Raw genomic sequence first — 24,463 nt, forward strand, 5'->3', positions numbered from 1 at the left:
AGCCGGGCTTTCTTTGCCTGCCATGCAATGTCAGGCGCTGTTCGCTCGACCACAGTGTGCCATGTCTGTCTCATTAAGCACAAGCATATGTATCAGGCTTTTACTTTAATTGAAAAAAATAATCCTTGGTTGGTTGATTGCTTTAAGGGAAGAAATTGCTGTATCTATTTAAGATTCAGCCCCTACTTCAGTGTTTCTGGCTGAAATGTGCAGGGGGTCATCCTCAGTCCTGGAGTTTATGCCCTTCTACACAGTCACAAGCCCATGCAGCCCAGGACACGGATTCTCTGAATGGGACGGGAAGGGGAGGTTTCCACCCCTGGAAGTTTCCAGGGGTGGAAACTTCCATATTGGGTGTACTTTTTGATACTCATGTGTGAATGCAGACATTGACAGGCAGGACACCAGAGTGGTAATCAATTTACACCAACAAAGTTGACTCCAGTTACATCCATTTCCCAGCATGGTGTTTTTCCTCATACTGCTCTTCTGTCTGTGAATGTATCATAAAAGCATAAGGATTGCCATATTGGGTCAGACAGAGGGTGCTGTGAAGAAGAGCCTACTATGGAAAGAGCTTAATTAACAAGAACCACAGACCCTGCAGTTAGGTGAGGAGGCAGGAGGGAGACTGAGACACTGGCATATGGGAGGGGGAGAGATGTTTCTCCATGCCCCAGCCTGTCCTGGTTATGGGCTCCAAGTCCAGCCAGCCACTAAGTATCAATATTTGCATGACAACTGGAACTTGATCCCCACCCTGTGGCTGTGAATGGTACCCTCTCCAGCATTCCCTGCCTCAAGTCAGCCTGGGAAATGAAAGACTTGACCTGAGAATCAAACCCAATACTCCCACATGGCAATGTGCAATCCATTTTATTTTTAATGGCTGATAAAGGTGAAAACTATATTGATTTATTTCAGGTCAAATTGATTAATTTGAAGCTTGTTTTTAAAGCCATCTGCTCACATCAGATGCCTATCTTATCATATTATTTGAGAATGGTATTTGAAAACACATGGCAGGAAAGCAAACAAAATATACTCTATGTGAAGGCTTTAGTTTGCTGGCAGATCTTGTTTAGATTTAGTTCAAGCCTTTTCTTTGGTAGCTGAAGGCAAATTACATCCTTTTACAATAGGCATTTTCCCTGTCCCTAGAGGGCTTACAGTCCCAAACAAACATTGGAAGAAAAGCCTTAGTAAATTAGGCCCTAAATTGGTATCTGAGGCGATGGAAGGTGAAGTGACTTGTCTGAGGAGTTGGATTTGATCGCTGGTTCTCAGCCCACTGCTGTAACCACTAGGCTACTCCTCCATAGTTAGAACATAGAAATATGATGGCAGTTTGCCCATCTGTCCAATTTATCTAGCCCTTAGAATTCCCATCACTCCCTCAGAGATCCCCTGCATTTATCCCATGCGTTCTTGAATTTAGATACAGTTTTGGCCTCTTCTGCCTCCACTGGGAGGCTATTCCATGCATTCACTACCTTAACTTTAAAGAAATATTTCCAAAGACATTACCCTCATTACATGACCCCCTAGTTGTAGACCCTCATTTCAACTGCAAGAGACTCACTTCCTGTGCATGGAAATCTTTAAGATATTTGTTGCGACCATCACTTCCCGACTGCTTCACTCCGCCTACCTTTCCTTTTTTGCGGCTCCTCCTGCTCTTCACGGACGCCTGGCTGCCGCGGCATCCACCTGCCGTCCTTTCCGGCGTCCCCGGACTGGCTTGGGCGCTGCCTCCCACCATGTTCTACAGGTACCTTAGGGCGCCAATGAGGAAATAAGAATGAGTGCCGCGTGGCACTCATTCTTATTTCCTCATTGGCGCGTTCCTCAGGTGCGTCCCCCTGTGATGACATCACACTGCCCAGATATTTAAGCCTACAGTTTATTGCTAGCCGTTGAGTTAGCAAGGGGGATTCCTACGGATGGGATTCACTCTCCGTACCCAGCTACTCTGCCCCCAACTTCTATTTGGACTCTTTGCTGTTAACGAGGTACCTGCTCCTCGGAGGCCTCTCTGCTTCTTTCAGGTCGCTATCAGGAACCGGTACTCGCTCCTCAAGGGCCCATGTTCCCTGACTCTCTGCCTGTGTCCATCTCCTCTTCTACTTGGAAGAATTTGCTACAAACACCATCTGTGAGTACAACTACCATCTCAGAGCTGTTTCCCTGGAACCAGGTACTTGCTGCTCGAGGGCCTGCCTCCGTTCCAGCACCAGTGCCGGCATCTTCCACGGAGAACTGCTGTGTGAGTACTTGCCAACGAGTCTCTGTGCCCAGGGATCTGGTACTCGCTCCTTGAGGGCCAGCTCTCCCTATCTCGGGGCTTCTCCATACTGGGGACTCTGTGAATATCGCAGTGTACTCATTTCCTCACTTCTTCCTACAGCACTGCTACCGGAAAAGCCGCTGTTCCAGCGCCCTGAGGAATACTAGCCCAGCCGGGCTCCATCTTCTACTCACTACCGCCACCTCTGGTGGCTTCATAAACTGTCTAATAAAAGATATAATCTGTGTTTGTGTGTCCGGAGCTGAGCCTGACCTGTGGCCTCTCACGGGGCTTTCCTCTGTGGGTGTGGTCAGCTGCCATAGTGTCCAAGGGTCCACGCAAACCCTACAAAACATAGCAATATTTAAATATCACTATCATATGTCCCCTATCTCTCCTTCCCTCTAAGGTGTATATGTTTAGATCTTTGTCTATCCCCATATGCTTTAGAACAATGAACATTTTAGTAGCCTCCTTTTGGACCAACACCATCCTATTATATCCTTTTGAAGATATGGTCTCTAGAACTGTAGAAATATGAGGTCTCACTAGGGACCTATACAAGAACAATTATCACCTCCCTTTTTTGCTGACCATTCCTAAGCAGCCAGGCTTGTTTCTGGCTTTTGCCATCACTTCATAAACTTGTTTGGCCACCTCAGATTCTGCCCCTCTTTTGTGCTTAGAAGAATTTTGCCTTCAATACTGTACCTTTCCCTTGGGTTTTTGCAAATCAAATGCATTACTCTGCATATTTTAGCTGCAAGTCTCTAAACCATTCTCAAGCTTTACTAGGTTTTTCCTCGTGTTTTCCACACCTTCCTGTCTACCCTGTTGCAGATTTTAATATCATTGGCACTCCATGAAGTTAGCATGTGGCACATTTAAAACTAATCGGAGAACGTTCTTTTTTACTCAACGCACAAACTCTGGAATTTGTTGCCAGAGGATGTGGTTAGTGCAGTTAGTATAGCTGTGTTTAAAAAAGGATTGGATAAGTTCTTTGAAGAGAAGTCCATTACCTGCTATTAATTAAGTTGACTTAGAAATTAGCCACTGCTATTACTAGCAACGGTAACATGGAATAGACTTAGTTTTTGGGTACTTGCCAGGTTCTTATGGCCTGGATTGGCCACTGTTGGAAACAGGATGCTGGGCTTGATGGACCCTTGGTCTGACCCAGTATGGCATGTTCTTATGTTCTTAAAAGACAAGCTTTCTCAACAATCCTTCTGCTATTTTGATTACAAAAATGTTGAAAAGAACAGGTCCCAGTATTAACCCTTAGGCACACCACTAATAATGTCCCCTTCCTCAGAATAAACTCCACTTACCACTACCCTTTGTCACCTCCCACTCAGTCATTTTCTAACCCAGTCAGTCACTCTAGGTTCCATACTAAGGGCGCTCAATTTATTTCTTAAGTCTCTTGTGTGGAACTGTGTCAAAAGCGTTACTGGACTCCAAGTAAACTATGTCTAGTGCTCTCCCTTGACCCAACTCTCTGGTCACCCAATCAAAGAAATTAATTAGATTTGTCTGACAAGATTTATCTCTGGTAAAATCATGCTACCCCAGATCTTGCAGTGCATTGGATTCCTGAAACTGCACTATCTTCTGTTTTAACAGCGATTTCATGAATTTGCTCACCACAGAGGTCAGACTAACTGGCCTGCAGTTCCCAGCCTCCTCCTTACTTTCACTTTTCTGAATAAGAACCACATCTGCCCTTCTCCAGTCCTTCGGACTCTAAAGAAGCATTGAAAAGGTCAGCCAGCGGAGCTGCCAGGACATCTCTAAGTTCCCTCAGATATATCCCGTCCATCCCCCATCACGTTATCTACTTTGTTTAGTTCGATCCTCATGAACACACTATTCTGAAAATTGATTTTTACATCACTTTTATTAATTTAACATTTTTTATAAACTGCTCTCTCCAGAGGATTGGTCAACTACACCATTACATGCACAATATAAAATAACAGATTAACACCAACATTATATTATAATAAATATTAATATGACATAAAATTGATTCTGTAATCTATACGAAGTAATAATAGTGGGATGTTACTCTTTAGTACTAGCATTCTAACTTGGGTTATAAGGCCTATTTTGCCTTAATGCCGAATGCCTTTTTAAATAAGTGTGCTTTTAAATTACATTTGAATTCCTTTAGATGTGTAATGTATCAGGCAAGGCATTCCAGAGGGTGGGGCCCACAACAGAAAATGCCCGTTTCCTTTGTCATATCAAGCCTGGCGATTTTTATTGTAGGAACATCTAGAAGTTTTTTTTCTAGGCAATGTAATTGTCGGAAGGTTTGTAAAGTCATAATGACATGCTGGTCCAGATTAGTGAGTTGTCATTAATTAATTTGAATGTTGTCAATACTTTATATTGAATGCAGAAAAGTATGAAGTGAGGCCAGAGTAGGATTTGTACGGTTCTATTAAGATGCAGGGAGCTGAATTCTGAACCGGCTGTAGTAGGTGGGTTGCATATGCAGGTAATCCCAAGTAATAGGGCATTACAGTAATCAGGTTTGGTTAATTTCAGAGCCTGAATAGGGCCGGCAGAAGCATTAGGTGGGGTAGGTGGTAGCCTAGGGCACCGGAAGTGGGCAGGGCTTCAGAGTAGCCAATAAGGGTGGCAGTTTTGAAAGGACGGATGAGATAAGAAGTGGCACGGGCGAGGCATGGAGCTGGAGGGCGTTTTCCATTTTTAGGTGTATATTTCTTTGAGGAGCTTGGGCTGTTTGTCGTGTGGAGAGAGAGAGAGAGAGAGAGATTTTGCTTTTTTCTCCTCAGCCTCCACATATTCCTTCCCTTTGTCTGTGAGTCTCTCAATACCATTTTTCCACTTCCTTCTATCACAAACATATCTTTAAAAAGTCGTTTCCCCATTTAACCATTTTTGCTATTTTCTCATCCATTTGAATCTTTGCATTCCTGACTACTTTGCCAACATCTCTTAACTTTTCTAGATATTGTAGCCTATCTTTCTGTTATCTTTTGTATTTTATGAATGCTAACCTTTTCTCCCTTACGTTTGCAGCTACTTCTTTAGAAAACTATAGCAGCCTCTTTTTCCTCGTTCCTTTATTTACTTACTTTCCTATTTAGTTGCTCTTATAATATCTCCTTTTACTTTTGCCCACCCTTCTTCTTCTTCCCCCCCCTAGATTTTCCCAATCAGTTAACAATGTTTTGAGATACTCCCCCATTTTAACAAAATTTGTTTTCCTGAAGTCTAGGAATCTTGCCTTTGAATGCACCTTCATCTTTTATGCTCTAATACTGAACCACACCATTTGATGATCACTGGATCCCAGATGATCATCAACTACAACACCCGACCTTCCCCATTGGTAACACCAAGTTCAGTATAACCAGCCCTTTTCCAGTTGACAGAACACAATTCTCCTTGCAGGGAATCCAGGATCTCTTTGCTTCTAGAAGAGAAGAGATGTCCCAGTCAACATCTAGTGATAGAAATCCCCTAACAGTAGCACCCCCCTCCCCCCTTTCATAGCAGTTTTGTGAATATCCTCCATTAAATCTCTATCCATCGCCTCTATCTATGATGGAGTCTTTTATTATACCAATATAAACAATGTTCCATGCTTCCTTTCCAAATTAATCCACAGTTCATTCTCCTTACCTTGTAATCACTTCCTTCCTTCCTACCTGGTCTTTCCTGAATAGATTGTAACCTAGTATAACTATATGCAGTCATGATTTTCTGTGTACCAAGTTTTCGCGACAGCTATTACATCTAAATCAGCTTCTTCAATGACTGCCCCCTGATCCGAGACTTTATTTCCCATACTATGAGCATTAGTGTAAATAGCTTTCCATATTTTACCCTTTCTTCCCATTTATATATAAGTATTTAATGATTTACTTACCTTAGGGTTTTTTTTAACCTATCTTCAATGATGCTAGTTTAAAGCCCTTCTCAGGAGGTTTGCCAGTCTGTTTTGAAAGGCTCTGCATCCCTTCTTCTGAATTCAGCAGTCCTTGAAACATCAGCCCATGATCTAGGAAGCCAAACACTCTCTGCAATACCATCTATCCAGCCATTCATTTATCTCTAGAATAAGAGCTTCCCTGCCTAGGCCTTTTATCCTTGACTGGGAGGATACAGAAGAATACCATCTGTGCACCTATCTGCTTTACCATCTCTCCCAGAGCCATGAAGTCACTTTTGATACGATCTGTATGGTACATGGCGGTATCATAGGGCTGATGATCATTCTATCCTTGCAGCTCTTCTGAGGTTGTAATGTATATATCAGTTTAAGTACACCTGCACTAATGGTATTGACAAGTAACTGCATCCATTGTTAATATCACGAAAATGATATTTAAAAAAACAAAACCCTCTACAGTAAATAGGGTGGATAAACACTTAGGTAATCAAATCTCCTAAGCAACTGTTTATTGTTACTGTTATTTTATTTGTTTGCTCTGAAGATGACCAGCAAAGATGTTGATACTATAAGTAGTTTGTGTGGAAAAAAGGTTTATGCTTGTAGCAGATATCCTTTTTTCCTGGAATTGTGCTTTCAAATATCATTCATTTCTGTATACCTTTGCTGCATACCACAGATGATTCTGATAATTTCTGTACTCAATGGTTAATACATTTATTGAAGTTGATGCAGAGTAAAGTGAAGACATTTTTTTGGTATGTTATCCATTAGTATACTACCTGTCTATGAAGATCAGATACTTATGATCTAACTGTAACATGTAATTGTATCTAGGGTGAGATCTCTTTGTGCTGATTTTCACAAATTACACAAACTTAACAGATTTGGCAATCCAGATGTGCTGTGAATATGCTCTTTAATGAAGGTAGAATGCTTTTTTTTTTCATTCAAACGTTTAGATGTGAGAATTTGAAAACGGAACTTTGCTTGTTTCTTACACTGAAACTGGGTTTCATTTTGGTCATGCACTAGATTGATTGGGTCATGTTACTAATGATATTTCAATAGGCATGGAAGAAATCCTTTAGCAAATATGCTTCATTGTGTTTACAATGTATGTTCAATTAAAATATCTTTTAGCCATTCAAGCTTTCCGATTCAGCAAATATTACTCATGCAAAAGAGTAATGTGTGCCAGAAAAGATCAAAACTGGCTTTTTGGATGTTTCAATTCAGGTTTTTGTAGCAGACATAGCCACATGTTTGGAAAATATATGTCAGACTTAAAGGATCGACTTGAACAATAGGCATCATATTATTTCGCAATTCAGAAAAGTAAAGGTTTCTGTTTAGCATTTAAATATCCTGAATTTTTTTTTTCTTTCCAATTTAGAAAGGATATTCTTCGATTTTTGGATGCAGAGAGAGATGTCTCGGTGGTCAAGAGCAGTTTCAAGCCTGGAGATGTCATTCACTATGTGCTGGATAGACGTCGCACACTGAACATTTCAAACAATTTACACAGTCTCTTACCTGAGGTATCACCAATGAAGAGCCGTCGATTTAAAACATGCGCAGTCGTGGGAAATTCTGGAATACTCCTTGACAGTGAATGTGGGAAGGAGATTGACAGCCATGACTTTGTAATAAGGTGAGCTTTCATCTGTTGCTAAATATTATAACTTGCTATCTTCTATATTACATGGGCAAAACTGACAGGAATGCATTAGCTTGTGATCTCAATTTCACGGCTTATTTGGAATTACTGACTGAATTATCTGAAGTGATATGTTCAGCTGTGACATCTAAATATGAATGCATTTTTGCATTGTAGGGACAAGATTATTTCTGGTCCGAAAATGTGTACGTTATGGAGCCATTATACTAGGGAGAATAATTAATCAGGACTTTTTAAAGAACACATTTTGCTATTCTGTAGGCACAGTGATATCAACCCTTAATTGAACTAGGCCTTTAGTTTCTCACTGTACTGCAGGAAATATGTTCCTGAAAATGCTTCAGCTTTATCCCACTGTCTCTTCCCCACTGTCGCCCATCCCCAAAAGAAAAAAATCGAGCACATTTGCCACTTTTTCTTTGATTTTTTTCCCCCTACCATTTTATGGATTCCATGAAACAATTAAAATTCTTAAAAAACTTGCTTATAAGTGCCAGAGGATTGTGATCTAGCCCTACTAAATAACTGAAACATGCATTCTCACTATGTATGTCTGATAGCCATTGCATTCGCATAGTAGTCTTTGCCAAACAGCATCAACTATTTGACTCCTACAGCATTCTGTGACTCACTCTGCATTTTAGCATTTGTCTTGATTCAGCACAGCACTCTGTCTCTGAGAGGCATTGCACTTCAGCTTTGTCTTGATCTGACCTGCACAGCTCTCTCCCTATCACTGACTCTCACAATTGTACAGTGGCTCCAGAAAGGAGCTGGTGCATGGAATAGGCATGAAGGGTAGAGAATGTTGTATATAAAACTGTTCTTATTGATGGTCACACCAGCTGTCAAGTGTCCAGCAAAAACTGAAAGACTAGCAAGAGGTACTGAGATAATGCAATTTATCTCACTGCTGTTAAGGTAGAAGTGCAACTAAGGCAAGAAGGTCTGAGGAATATTTCTCCATCCACAAGACTCTGCTCCCTCTCTGTTTTTTCCTTGAGATTTTGTCATCACATGTCTATACTGCTTCTGTTGCAGCCCCACTTTCTTCCTCAAAATCCAGTATTATGAAATAAATGATTGTGAGGCAGTGAATAAAGTGCATTACAAGGTTATTGTGACAACATACGTCCATTCTAGACAGGGGTGGATCGCAGGAAAATATCCTTCCGCGTCCTTCTGCGTCCCCCCACCTTCTCCTATCTACCCCACCCCCCAGCCCTACCTAAATCCTCCCCCTACCTTTGTTGGGCAAGTTACGCCTGCTTGAAGCAGGCGTAACTTGGCCGCGCCACCCCGGCATCCCCCGGCACAGGCTGCAGTGCTGGGGGACTCGGGACCGCCCTCCCGGCCCGCCCCCGAACCGTCACCACGCCCCCGGACCCGTCCCGGACCGCCCCATGCCCCCGGACACGCCCCTCAGGCATGTCCCCTCCCGCCCCTTTTACAAAGCCTCGGGACTTACGCTCGTCCCGGGGCTTTGTGCGCGCCGGCGGCCTATGCAAAATAGGTGCGCCAGCGCGCAGGGGTTTTAAAATCTACCCCACAGTGTGTGTGTGTGTGTGCATGTCAGAGAAAAAGATACCTACACACACTCTCTCTCACAAAGGGGCGGATTTTAAGAGCCCTGCTCGCCTAAATCCGCCCAAATCCGGGCGGATTTAGGCGAGCAGGGCCCTGCGCGCCGGTGAGCCTATTTTACATAGGCTCACCGGCGCGCGCAGACCCCAGGACTCGCGTAAGTCCCGGGGTTCTCCGAGGGGGGCGTGTCGGGGGCGTGCTGGGGGCGGGTCCGGCCGTCGCGGCGTTTAGAGGGCGTGTCGGCAGCGTTTTGGGGGCGGGTCCGGGGGCATGGCCGCGCCCCCCGTACCTGCCCCCAGGTCGCGTCCCGGCGCGCTAGCGGCCCGCTGGTGCGCGGGGATTTACGTCTCCCTCCGGGAGGCGTAAATCCCCCGACAAAGGTAAGGAGGGGGTTAGGTAGAGGAAGGGAGGGGAAGGTGAGGGGAGGGCGTTAGAGGATTCCCTCCGAGGCCGCTCGATTTCGGAGCGGCCTTGGAGGGAACGGGGGTAGGCTGCGCGGCTCGGCGCGCGCCGGCTATACGTAATTGATAGCCTTGCGCGCGCCGATCCAGGATTTTAGCGGATACGCGCGGCTCCGCATGTATCTGCTAAAATCCCACGTACTTTTGTTTGCGCCTGGAGCGCCAACAAAAGTTCTTGCTTACTGCCAGCCCTTCCCCATTCTGCAGCAGCCCCTTCCCTTTCCCACTCTCATTCTCTAAGAGACTCTCCGCCGGTTCCTCAGAGCTCAGTGCAGTCACCTCAGACGGAAGCCTCCCCAATACTGCACAGGCACTTTCTCCTGGCCTACCCACTTCCTTCCTGTGCCTGTAGCTTGTCACCACTTCTCCGCCACCCTCCCACCACTCTAATGCATACCCATTGACTGCAGGCTACACAGTCTGCTGCTTTTATGATTCCCAGGCTGTGCTCTGCCTACTGACTCCGGGGATGGGGGGGACCAGAAGTGATCCACACTGTTCCCTGGGCTTATACAAAGAGAAAATGAAGCCCTGGCCGAGACTGGGGAGAGCCACTAATCCAAAGCAGAACAGCTCCAGATGAAATCTGGAGCGGCCTCGGAGGGAACTCTCTTTCGCCCTCCCCTCACCTTCCCCTCCCTTCCTCTACCTAACCCACCCCCCCGGCCCTATCTAAACCCCCCCCCCCACCTTTGTCGGGGGATTTACGCCTCCCGGAGGGAGAAGTAAATCCCCGCGCGCCAGCGGGCCGCTGGCGCGCCGAGATGCGACCCGGGGGCGGTTCCGGAGGGCATGGCCACGCCCCCGGACCGAAACCATGCCCCCGGGCCCGCCCCCGAAATGCCGCGTCCCGCCCCCAAAATGCCGCCTCGATCGGCCCCACCCCCGACACGCCCCAGACAAAAAACCCCGGGACTTACGCGAGTCCCGGGGCTCTGCGCGCGCCGGCAGGCCTATGGAAAATAGGTGCGTTGGCGCGCAAGGCCCTGCTTGCGTAAATCCGGGCGGATTTACGCGAGCAGGGCTTTTAAAATCCGCCCCACACTCTGTAACATACATGTTCATTCTTACAGAAACTCCATTATATTCTCTCACACACATGCTGACTGGCTCATTCGTGTTCACTGGTTTAAATAGTCTTTTTGCTTACACATATGCTAATTGACTCACTATTTTCTCTCGCTCACACACATGCTCTGGAAATTACAACAAGCCTGACTGTATTATTATGCAATGCAACAACAGAAAAGCAGAAATATCATCATTCCTCATAAAATATTAAGCAATAAGGTCAAGAAACACAGAACATCATTCATAATATTAAAACCATACTAATAAAAAGAATATATATGTCCAGCAGGCAACAGCCAATGAACACTCAGTAATTAAAATGACTCACTTTTTATTTAATATTTCCCAAATTCCCAATATTTCAAACAACAGACACATGAAATGTAAAATAATAGGATTAAAAATCTCCAGCATTCCATACCTAGGATCTTTTGATTTCCAGTCACCCACAGATTGTTATGGATTGGGGAAGGGGGGTGCTTCACAATCTTTATCCTCTCTCCCCCCCCCACACACACACACATACTGTCACATACACAGGCTCTCTTGCTCTCACACACCCATGCAGTCTTTCTCATTTTCACATCACACAGACTCTCATAGACACATGCAGGCTGTCTTGCTCTCTCATGCATACAGTCTCTCAGACATATGCAGGTTCACTCGCTCTCTTATACACATGCAAGATCTCATGGCCTGGATTGGCCACTGTTGGAAACAGGATGCTGGGCTTGATGGACCTTTGGTCTGACCCAGTATGGCATGTTCTTATGTTCTTACACACATGCAGGATCTGTTGCTCTCCTATCCATGCAGGTTCTGACACACATATGTTCGCTCACTCTCTCATGCACACATGCAGGCTCTCACACACTACCACATTCAGGCTGACTCATACATACAGTGCAGGTGCTCTCTCTCACACACGCACACACAAGCATACACACCTACAACTTTCAGGCTGCCCTCTTTCTTCTGGGCCTTGTCTTTGCCGCTGTTGGATGGCAGCACTACTCCTCACTGGCTGAAGGGAGGTGGAAGGAAGCTTCTTATACTGCATGGCTCCTGCAAAGTTAGGGGGAGGGTCTCACAGCCTTGCAGGCCTCTCTCCTGGCCCCAGAATGGCTATCTCCTGGCCACAGCAAGATGGGCTCTGCTGCGGTCTTGCAGACCTCTCTCCCGGCATTTGAACGACAGCCCCGAACGGATCTCCCTCAGCCATGGCAGGATGGGTTCTGCTGCGGCCTTGCAGGCCTCTCTCCCAGCCCCAGAATGCCTTTCTTCTGGCTGCAGTAGGATGGCTTCTGCCGCAGTCTTCAGGCCTCTCTTCCAGCCACAGAACAGCTGTCTTCTGGTTGCAGCAAGATGGGCTCTGCCGCGGTCTTGCAGGCCTCTCTCCCGGCTCTGCAAGTTTTTCTTTGGGCCACAGCTAGGGTTGCCGACATTTCCACAGACCAGGAATGGACACTTGAGGAACAGGGATGGGGAGAAGTGACATGGTGTCTCTCATTAGTATAAATTTTATATCCAGCCAATTAACTGCCTAATCACTGTATCTGTGTATGCATTAAAGGGCAATAATGAACTCACAAGCTGCACACAGGCAACAATTTCTCTTACAGCCTCCAGGGCCTACAGGGCAATGAAAAGGGGCCCCCTACCACTCAGCTGCTCCCCATTTTAATTTCCCATTGATTATAAGTGGGTATTGGTGTATGCTTGTGTGTGTGAGAGAGAGAGAGCGCCTGCACTGTATGTATGAGTCAGCCTGAATGTGGTAGTGTGTGAGAGCCTGAATGTGTGCATGAGAGAATGAGCGAACATATGTGTGTCAGAACCTGCATGGATAGGAGAGCAACAGATCCTGCATGTGTGTGTGTGTGTGTGTGTGTGTGTGTGTAAGATCCTGCCCCTCTCCATACACATTCATTCTGAAACACACTCAGTCATACATGCTCCCTCTCTCTTTCACACATGATCTCAGAAGGTCAGAAGCATGCTGGGCAGGGAAGGGGGAAAAGAGTGGAGAACCAGGGCTGTCAGAAGAGGCAAACAACTGCCTAGAGTGCCAGGCCCAGGGGGCACTAATGCACCTCATCAGGGGACTGGCGTAGTGGAACAAGCATTCCTTAGCCCCATGTGACTGCCAGTCGTGTCATCCAAGGAGGTGCTACCTGCCCCCTCCCCTCCCACCAGTCATATTACTTACATTACCCGGGGTACTGAGCAGCCCAGCAATAGGCTGGAGGGGAGCAGTGAGATAATAGGCAGGGGATGCTGAGCAGAGAAAGAGCCAGGAAAGTGGTACAGGCGTGGGCAGAGAGGGGAAGGGAGTCGCTGCAGTACATTCTATGTTTTTGTTTTGCATCAGATAAGTTCCAAATTGCTATGGGACAAGGCATGGGTTCAGAGGGAGGAAGGTCCATCCTATAGAGCAATTTCCCAGACAGCTGCAGCTGTCATCTGGGCTGAGCAAGAGATCCTGTGACCCACTCCCTCCTTCCATGCTCCCCTCTGTACCTCAACCTACCATGCTCCCGATGCGTCTCTCTCTCTCCCCTTTCCTCCCCTTTTGTCTCTGACACCCCCCTCCCTCCAGCTGTCTCTCTCCTTTCCTCACCCTGTACCTCCATCTGTATGTCTGTTTCTCCACCTTCTCCTGGTCCTGGCCCAGCATGTTGTGAGAGGAGAGGGGAGAATGGGACCAAGAGGGTCATTGCAACAGAAATCTGTGGAGCCCTGGAGCTCTGCTGTGCCTCCACCCCCCCCCCCCCCCCCCCCCCCAACTCCTCTCCCTTTGGTGTCCAATCAGCATAAGAAAAGAGCTGGGGGCAGGAATACAATGAAGCTCTCCTCCCTGCCTGGCTCTCCTTGTAATTAAGACTGTGGGGGAGAGGAGGAGTTACCTGCAAAACCGGACTTTTAGCGTCTGGTCGGGACTTCTGTCTGGATGCTGCACAGCATGCCTGAAAACTCTCGCAGCCGCCCCTCTTCTTCTCTTCGGCCGGGAAGTTTATTAAAAAAAAAAAGTCACGTGATGGGAGCAACCGGCCCATCGGGGGAAGCCCCATCCCCCGATAGGGCAATCCGCCCCTGGTTCTAGGCCTGAGGTACTAAATGGGCTTTCCATTTTGAGGGCACATAGGGTAAAGTGTGCATCGACTTTTTACCTGCAGACTTTACCTCAGATTTTCAAAGTGGACTTAGTGTGCAAAATTAAAATCATCAATGGCAACAAAATAAATACACATAAAAAAAAAAAAAATAATTATTGCAGACTTCACAGTTTGCAATTTTCTGTACTATTGCTCCTTTCACAGAATAATTATCTTAATATCAATACACAGCTGTCTGAGGCATGGGGGAAAGGGGTGCCTCTATGTCCGTGATTAAAATGCCCTTTGGAAATAGTTCACAGCTGCTGGGAGCATTGTTAACTCCTTTCACATACTTCCACGTGGTGGATGAGGGAGGGCCGCAATCGGGTCTCTAGATAATCCTGGCAGTAGTAGTAATCCTCCTCTTAGCAGAAACACTAAATTAAAATCTCAGTTTTGAAACTGGCCTTCACTGCAAGAAGATAGTTAGCTATTCAGTTTTTCTAGACCCAGCTGATCCGAGGGCCACAAAATGGTCTTGGCATGTGTTCTGCACTATCATGGCCAATAAAAATCAAAAATCTACCCTAGAGTAACAAAGGGGTAGATTTTTAAAAGAAGCGCGCGCGGGGTACATTTGTGCGCGTTACACGGCGCGCACAAATGTACACCCGATTTTATAACATGCGTGCGCTGCCGCGCCCATGGTATAAAATCCGGGGTCGGCGCGCCCAAGGGGGTGCACACTTGTGCACCTTGCACGCGCCGAGCCCAAGGGGAGTCCCGATGGCTTTCCCCGTTCCCTCCAAGGCCGCTCCAAAATCAAAGCGGCCTCGGAGGGAACTTTCCTTCCCCTCCCCCCCACCTTCCCCTATCTAACCCACCCCCCAGCCCTACGTAAATCCCCCCCCCCACCTTGTTTTATTTATTTACGCCTGCCAGGCGTATCTTGCGTGCGCCGGCCAGCTGCCGGCGTGCCAACCCTGGATTTAATAACATGCATGCTGTGCCGGAGGCCTCGGTCCCGCCCCCGGACCAGCGCCTCACCCACGACCCCGCCCCCTTCCCGCCCCTTTTTCGAAGCCCCGGGACATACGTGCGTCCTGGGGCTTGCACGCGCCGCTGAGCCTATGCAAAATAGGCTCGGCGCGCGCAGGGACAGGTTTTAGGGGTTGCGAGCGTAACCCTTTGAAAATCTGCCCCAAACTGCATTAAATCAATGAATCAAGGGACAGATGAAATGATGCCCACAAGGAACTGCATATTTTTAGTAACCTTACTGCTGTGCCATCATAGTAGGCATCAGAGCAACAGAAAAATCCTTAAAAGCTCTCAGGTTTAACAATCTAATCATAGGCGCATACATGTTCTAATCTCTCACAGTATATTTTTTAAAATTTTGAATTGCAGTTAAAATGTAAACAACTTATTTTGTAATCTGAATGATCACAAAAGGCTAGTGTGACAAAACTTCATCCACTTATCGTTTTTACTGTAGATGGTCCAAGAAGCTAACATATTTAGACTCGTCCAAAACCTCAGTTTCAGGAACTGGTAAGAAACTTTCGGTTTGGTGTATTTAAATGCTGCTGCTTTGACTGCTTGCATTGCAGAATGGCGGCAAGCGTTTTTGGAAAATGGTTGAGTCCTCATTCTTGAAGCAGAGGTTTTGGACGAGGCTATACATGCTGGCTTCTTGGACCATCTACAGTATATGATAAATGGATGAAGTTTTGTCATACTAGCCTTTTGTGATCATTCACTGCAATTTAAAATTTCAAAAAATAGACTGTGAGACATCATATATGCGCCTGTGATTAGATTGTTAAACCTGAGAGCTTTTAATTCATTGGTTTAATGCAGTTTGTTACTTTTGCTCTATTGTGTATTTATAGGATGTTTTTTGCTTTTGATTGGCTACTGTGGGTAGTTTGTGCTTCTAGCACTACTTCTGTCAGAAGCAGCACTGGAGCACAGGATGTAGGTAAGTTAATACCTCGCTCCTGGCAGGGGTTTTTTTTTGTTTTTTTTAAGGTATTGGGGGTCAGCAGGATATGTGTGTGTGCAATAAGTGGGTCTGGGGAGGGTACAGATCTGTGGCCCAGGATTTTGAAACTTCAGGTGGATAGGAGGTTCCACGGGGCAGCCCAATTAAATTAAATAGAATTCAATAAGTGGTGAGGTAGAGGGCCTGACCTGTGGATTCACCACATTTTTGTCTCATTTAGGAGGGGTTTCAGGGGAAGGGGTGTATGGCTTGACAGGGCCATATATTAAAATATGTTGAGGAGGGAGGGAGAGACTCACCCTGCAGGCCACTTGTACATCTTTTCTGTTTTGTTGTTTTACTTTGACAGTACTGCTTAAACTGGATATCTTTTGAAGATATCCGGTTAAGTGGCTACCGGTAGTTATCTGGCCATACAAGGCCAGATAACTAAAATTATAATATATAGCCAGTTAGTTTTCTTACAGGTCAATCCAGTAAAGTGCGGCCGCGTTTACCCCGCTCCTAACCCGCTTTCTACTCACTTTCCGGCCGCGTTAGCCCTTCCTGCGATCCACAATCCCCTTTAACCTACTCTTACCGCGTCCTTAAATCCCCAGGTAACCCCTTCCGCACGCGGCATGTATATTACATGTAAATGATCGAATTAGCTATTCCCTCCCATACAGTAACGAGCGCCCCGACTATCGCTTTTTTACCCTGCCGTTTTGCCGCGCGTTTAACCTGCTAACTTACCGCCTACCCTTACCCCTGCGTTAGAGGCAGGGGTAAGGGTAGGCAGCAAACTTTCCCCCAGCCCCCGCTCACCTGCCCTGGCCGCGTCCATGGGTGCTGGTCTCCGGGGCAGCCCCAGTCCTCTCCCCTCCTCCCGAAGCAACAAAAGCGAAAAAAATCGAAAAAGCGAAAAAAAGTGAAAAAGCGAAAAAAAAAGTTGCAAGGGAGAGAGGATGGGCAATCCTATGCTCGGGATTGCCAGTCCTCTCTCCCCTCCTCCCAAAGCAAGGCGCGAAAAGCAGCCTTGCTCCGGGAGGAGGGGAGTGAGGACTGGCAGTGTAAAGCGACGAAGCGACTTACTTTTTTTGCAGCCCCCCTCCGGAGACGGACATCGGCGGACCGCGGCTCCCCGTCTCCCGGACCTGCCAGCGAAGATAGACACATCGCAGGGGCGAAAGCGGCCCCTGTTCGTGCAATTGTGCCGCTCAAGGCGTGACGTCACGACGTTTGGCATCACGGCATGTGACGTCACGTCTTGAGCGGCCAAATTACATGCACAGGGGCCGCTTTCGCACGTGCGTCCATCTTCGCGGGCAGCTGGAGGCAGGGGAGCCATGGTCGTTTTCGCCGATGTCCGTCTCCGGAGGGGGGCTGCAAAAAAAGTAAGTCGCTTCGTCGCTTTACACTGCCAGTCCTCTCTCCCCTCCTCCCGGAGCAAGGCTGCTTTTCGCGCCTTGCTTCGGGAGGAGGGGAGAGAGGGCTGATAATCCCAAGCGTCGGAGAACCGTCCACTTCCTAGTACCTGTCATTTCAAATGTCATTTGAAATTACATTTGAAATGACAGATACCAGCGTGTCCGTGAACGGTTAGGCCCGCGCACCTAGGTTACTGTTTAGGCGCTGTATAGCGCTCTATACAGTAAAATGGGTTGCGCGGGCCTAACGCTTCATGGACGCTTCTTAGACGCAGCTTGCATTTGCAAGCTATTTACATACAGGATCGAGCGGTAGGTGAGCTGGACTGTGCGTACGGCAACCGCGTTTGCGCCGGGCACTAACGCAGCTCTTCCTACCACTCGTTACTGGATTGACCTGTTAGTTATCTAGCTATATGTAGCCAGTCAATATATTCAGCCTAAATATTCAGGATAAATTAGCTGGATAACTTGTCACTCGCTGGCTTACTGAATTTTGTGTTTGAAAATGAATGCACATCCCTAAGAGAGAGAATTTCTGCCTGGTTCTTTATAATAGTGTTGTCAAATGTGCTAGGTAGAATACTGATTGTTTTGCATATGTGTAAGATGATATATGCCATGTGAGGTGCCAGTGTAGTACTTTTAAGGGCAAATGAGTTGTGAATCAATTTATTTGAAAGATAGGGCACATAGATTTTAATGTCTTGTTCTTTTCCTTTTTGATAAAACAAACTTCAATGACAGTAATTCAGCATGTTTTGCAATTTGCTAAACCTCTGTAGGTCCTTACTTACTGTAGAGGGAACATGAGTTTTTCTCTGTGTGTTTGTTCATGCCGTGGTGCTCTTTGTAATATTTGGAGACATAGGGATATGTTTTTTGAGAGTATATTTAAATGAAGCCAAGTGGGGATTCGAGCACAGGCAAGCATATTTAGTGTCTTGCCATGCTTTGTGCTGACATCACATCATTGAACATGTCCCATGCATTTCCCCTATCCTATTCCAGATGTTGCTGATGTCAGCAGAGCAATTTTGTGTATGCAAAACAATAATGAACCTCATGCATATTGTAATGAAGGTGATAAAATGTTCCAGATAGCAGCATGGTTTAAAACTCTGCCTTTAAAAAAGGGTTTATGCCACTTTACAGAGATGTGCTTCTCATACACAACAGAGGAACACATTTATTGTGGGAGCCAATCAGACCCATTTTCCATTTGATCAATGAAAGCAGGTCATATATTTGTAAGCCAGTAGTGATATAAGCACATATGTAGTAACCAAATTATCTATGGGAATTTAAAGACTTGAATTGTCAATTATTGATGCTTTAACTGCAAGCCTGGAAAGTACCAAAATTTTGACATTTTTTGCATGTGAAGTGACTTCACAAAAATCATGTTTGTTTGCAATAGTAAACCTTCATGCATGGTCTGCTATGTACTAAAGGTTATTTAAGTTCAACGCTAACCCCTCCAGTACCAATGTATGTTCACTATGACTGTTTATGACTGTCAGTCCAACAGTGACTATAGTCATATTTTACCATAGTTAGTTACTGAAAAACTGTTGTATGACTCAGGTTACATAGTGTGTCTTTGCTATCAGGTCATACATTTTTGTAGGAGAATTGTGGGACTCAAAAGAAATTCACTAAACATGAGGTCATCACATTTTTGTGTAGCTAATTTCAGCCTGAAAACCACTATTTTTAAGTATTTTATGGGGTTGTAGCACAGAGCTCGCAAGTTTGTCATCATTGCTTGCTGGGGGTTTTAAGACAATGGGAACTCTACCTCCCCAGAGAGTCTCCACACTAGTCTAGTATCTTCAGTCACCAACATCCCCCACAAATCCAAGTATCATTAGTGATCCTAGGCCCTGCCATGCATCCTCCACAACCACTCTGGCACACTAAAGCATGCACGCTGTACGTTTTCTAGGAGCTGCAGTTCCCATCATTTATTTATTTATTTAATAACTTTTATATACCGACGAACGTTGGGAACATCTCGTCGGTTTACATAGAACAGAACTTAGCAACAGGCTTTACAATTATTGCATAATTAAATAATGAACATTCAGAACATACAAATAACAGATTAGATTATATAAGTAAAATTATCTAAGTGGGAAACGTGAAAGAGGTTATATAAAAAGGGGGGGGGGGGAGATTCTGATATATAGGAGGGTATCCACAATTAAAGGAGGTATATATACACGTGATTGGGAACAAATTTTTATATACAAATTTTTTATATACAATATGTAGTCCAGATAAAATTCACTTTATGGGAGGTATGGGGGAAGAGGAAGTTTGAGGTAGAGGGAGGGGGTAAAAAGGAGGTGGAAAATAGGTGGGGGGAGAGGGAGGGGGAGAGGTTAGGAGTTGGAGGAGGTGGGGTGAGCGAGGTTGTGTGAATATTAGGGGTAGGAGAAATTGAAGAGCCAGGTTAGGTGACCCAGGTCTGCAGGGGGGGGGGGGGGGAGTGAATGTGTGAATATTAGGTGTAAGAGTGTTTGAAGAACCAGGTCTTCAGGTTTTGCCTGAATATTTTTGGGCAAGTTTCTTGGCGGAGGGAGGTGGGTAGCTTATTCCAGAGAAGCGGGCCTGCTATGGATAGGGCCCTTTTGTTTGTGGTGCGGAGTTTAGTAAGCTTAGATGAGGGGGTGTGTAATGTAGCTAGATATTGTTTTCTAGTAGGTCTATTGCTGTTGTGAAATGAGAAATGTTCTTTGTACCAGTGCATGTTCTGGTTGTGAAGAGATTTGTGTATTAGGGTGAGGGCTTTGAAGGCAATTCTAGATGCTACGGGTAACCAATGTAGATGTTTGAGAACCGGAGTTATATGATCATTTTTGTGGGTGTTGGTGAGTATCCGGGCGGCTGCATTCTGGAGGAGTTGTAAAGGCTGTATGGTGTTTTTAGGCAAGCCTAATAACAAGGAGTTGCAGTAATCTATTTTCGTTAATATGAGGGCTTGTAATATGGTACGGAAGTCATTGAGATGTAGGAGAGGTTTGAGTCTTTTTAGGGTGTGCAGTTTGTAGAAGCAGTCTTTGAGGGTATTATTGATGAATTTCTTGCAGTTGAGGTGACAGTCAATGGATACGCCGAGGCTCCGAACATGGGTGGGAAAGGTGAGGTTAGTGGTAGGAACATTGTTGTGTGTGACAGTGGGGGTCATAAAGAGGGTGTGGGTGATATTGGGGGGTGATATGTGGATAAGTTCTGTTTTAGTAGCGTTGAGGGCGAGAAAGTTGTTGGATAAGAGGCTGCTAATTTCAGAGAGGGCGGATTTCCAAATTTCCATAGCTTTGTGTATTGAGTCTTTAATAGGAATAAGTATCTGCACATCATCGGCATATATGAAGTGCGGAAGGTCAAGTTTAGCAAGGAGATAGCAGAGGGGGAGGAGATATATATTGAAAAGCGTAGAGGATAGAGATGAGCCTTGCGGTACTCCTTGAGCGAGGTTGTGTGGCTTGGAGGTGGAGTTTCCCATTTGTACGCTAAATTGTCTATCAGCTAGGTATGAGTGGAACCATTGTAGGGCCAAGCCTGAGATGCCAATGCTGCTAAGACGTTCTAATAGGATTTGATGTTTAATGGTGTCGAATGCAGCGGAGATGTCTAGGAGAATGAGGATGTGTGAGAGACCTTTGTCAAGACCTTTCAAGATTTGGTCGGAGAGTGAAATGAGTAAGGTCTCTGTGCTATGGTGTTTGCGAAAGCCAAACTGTGAGGGGGAAAGGATGTTGTTTTCATCTAAGTAGTCTGATAGCTGTTTGTTTATGGCTTTCTCAAGGACTTTTGTGATTAGAGGCAGGTTGGAGATAGGTCGGAAATTGGTGAGATCAGAGGGGTCAAGGGAGGGCTTTTTCAGTATGGGTTTAACAATGGCATGCTTAAGATTTTTTGGGATACTGCCAAGTTCAATGGACTTGTTTATGATGTTTGATATGGGTTTGGCGATGATCCCGGGGATGGAGAGGAGATGTTTTGTAGGAATGGTGTCTGTAGGGTGTGTAGAGGGTCTGATTTTTTTAAGGATGGATTTGATTTCTAGGGATGAGGTGGTGTCAAATGATGAGAGATTAGAAGTAGATTGGGGTTGTGTTGTATCGTTGTATGTTTGCTTGAGGGGGAAACGCGACATGATGTTGCTGATTTTATTATGGAAGAATAAGGCAAGTTCTTCACATTTTGTCTGGTTGTTTATGTCTGGTAAGGATGGTGTGCAAGGTTTATGGCACTGCTGGGAGACCTATGATACAGGAAGATGCAAGAAGCGTGAAGCTGTAGCCTGGAAGTCCTGTGAGATTACCCAGAAATCAACAGGGCATGAGGAATCTCTACCCTATCGCTTGGCTCGTGCGCTTCAGGTTTCCTGCAATAGTGTGCCTCAATAGATGTTCTAAAAGGGATCTGCTGCTGGCAGAAATGTAAACGCATTGTTGAAGAGGGCAAGGGGAGGACTTCTGTTAATTCTTGGGAGGGCATTACCTTTCCCATCAAGTACGATCAGTAATTGTACTCCCTCTTCATCCCCCTCCCCCCCCCCTTCTTCCTAGTTCTCTAGATTGACAGGCTATTACCATGTACAGCATTTCCTAATAAAAACAGTAGTTTGATTACAGAGTAAAGAAGGTTATGCTGGAAGGCATGCCCTGTATGTCTAAAGTCTCAGGAGGTTACCAAGACACCAATTGGACACCAGGGATCTTAGATCTGCTGCCCCCACCTCCCACCTGCAGCCTGTCAGCACAGCATGTTACATAGCAAGGATGTAATAAAAAGATCCTCTACTAGATAAAATAAGATAAAAGCTTTTACTTCTACCAGGCTGGAAGGAGGGAAGAAGAAAGGAGGAGGACATTTCCCCTCCCCTCCTTCACCTCTTCCAAGCCCTGGAGGATGACAGATGTGATTCGTATTGCTGCAGTTATGATAACCAGGAGCAGCAGTGCACCTTTTTGGTTGGGGACCCAAGTCAACCAAGCTCTGCCCGTTTCCCTCTCTTGCCACCTGTCTCTCTCTTCCCCCGCCCTCCCCCCCCCCCCCTACACTGATTAGCGGCAGGAGGAGGATACTGTGGTGCCTCAGGTCACGTCCTCCTCCTCTGGCACCTGGCCCATCTGCTGCTTTGAACCGTGTAGCTGTACAGAGTCCGGTGTGGTTCAAAGCAGCAGTCAGGCCCAGAGATGCAGATGTGGAGGACATGGCTCACGCGCCGCTGCTCTCCTCTTCCTGCTGCCAAACAGCTGCTGCCTGCCCAGCCTGTCTCCATATCTCCCGCAGTGAATCGGTGGAAGGGGCAGATTTTGGTCGGGTCATGGACCCTGTGGCCCACATCCCATTCTGACATCTGTGGTGATAATGACACCGATACAGGGAAACAAATGTTTTAAGCCAGGCCTTGGATCTTATACAGGAGGGTAAAAGGGGTGTCCATCTTACTAGGGGCACAGATTTTGCTGGGAAGTGCATCACAGAGGATAGTTGTGGATGAGGACTATGGAGCACAGATGGTGGGGGATAAAGGGCTGGATCTAGGCTAACCAGCGCCCTGTACGAAAACTGAAATTAATCCCCCCCCCCAATGAAAAATACCATTTTCTTTCACACCACCACCTGCAATCTTGCTCTTACCTTCCATCCTCTTCTCCTAACTCTTAACTTCCATCCCTGTCTCCCTCACACCTTCCCCTTCCATCCTGTCCCTTCCCCCTTTCATCCCTGCCCCACCTCGTCATCCATCCTTCCCTCCTCAATCTTACCTTATGTCCTTGCCCCTTCCTTTCATCCTTGCAATCCCCACAATCTTCCCATCCCTGCCCCCCCCCCCCCTCATCTTCTGCCCTTTCCTCCTCATTCTTATCTTCCATTCCTGACCTGGGTCCAGCCCCTCGTGGTCCACACAGAAGCAGGAACCCCCCTCCCTACCACCACCACCACTCTAGTGTGAGCCATAAATGTTCAGAAAAGGAGCTCCTTGGCAAGCCCTGCCACCTTGTACAAAAAAGGGAACCAAGCCCCCCAGCGGGTCCCCCCCTGCCACCTTCTGCTTCTCACAAATCTTTACTCCATATTTCAGGAATTCTTCTGGGAGCAGGAGTGATCCCCATTTTTCTCTTGCTCTTGCTCTGCTGAAACCATCTTGGAAAAGGAGACCATCTGACCTTTTCCTGGCTGTGCCAATGTACTCAAGCATTGGCACAGCCATGAATTGCCTAAAACTTTCTATCAAAAGTTTGCTATGGATGCAAATAAGCTCCGAGTTCATTTGCATCCACAACAAACATGTGCAAAAACGGGCTCTAATTTTCAGAAAAAGCCTTGGATTAGTACAGTGACCTCCTAGAGAAAGAAAAACAGAACTACTATTGTGCCATTCAGTAAGGTGATGTAGTTCCAAAGTATTATGAATTATTTAACTCGGTGTTTACCAACCAGAGATAGAAACAAGGTCAGGTCAATGCCATTTGGAAAAAATGGTGTTCATGGGCCTGGAGCTAGGGGGTGCTCTGGTCCCCTGCTGACTATTGAAGATTGATTTTAGAGGTTGGGATCTACCTGCCCCCACTTAGACCACTAAGGTCAGTTTTTTTTTGGGTTGGGGGATGGGGATGGAGGGAGGGACACTAGACCCCAAGGATGTAAATTTATTTAGAGGGGGAATGGATGAAGAAATTGTTGGGAGGGGGGGGGCTTCATACCTGGGAACTCTCTGGATTTGACCCAGAGACTCCGGAATTCTAATGGAATTGCTGGGTCTCCGGGCCAACACCTGAAATCTCCGGGTGCCCTGCTGACTGACTGATTGGCTTACACGGGCCAATTGCCTCTTTCTTTTTCACTACTCTCTGACCAGTTGGAGGCCTCCTTTCTTCTTCCTGAGCCTGCAGACCAATGTAGGCAGGA

General features: G+C 46.2%; 1 protein-coding gene across 1 annotated transcript in view; it reads left to right on the forward strand.

Moving 5' to 3' along the window:
- The window catches only part of ST8SIA4 (ST8 alpha-N-acetyl-neuraminide alpha-2,8-sialyltransferase 4), a 324,338-nt gene that overhangs the window by 102,942 nt on the left and 196,933 nt on the right, over positions 1–24,463 (forward strand). Inside the window, exon 3 of the mRNA XM_029572693.1 lies at positions 7,618–7,875. Coding sequence (XP_029428553.1) covers positions 7,618–7,875 — 258 coding nt within the window. The remainder of the gene's footprint in view (positions 1–7,617; positions 7,876–24,463) is intronic.

Source organism: Rhinatrema bivittatum, chromosome 1, assembly GCF_901001135.1.
Source record: "Rhinatrema bivittatum chromosome 1, aRhiBiv1.1, whole genome shotgun sequence".
Lineage (NCBI taxonomy): Eukaryota > Metazoa > Chordata > Amphibia > Gymnophiona > Rhinatrematidae > Rhinatrema > Rhinatrema bivittatum.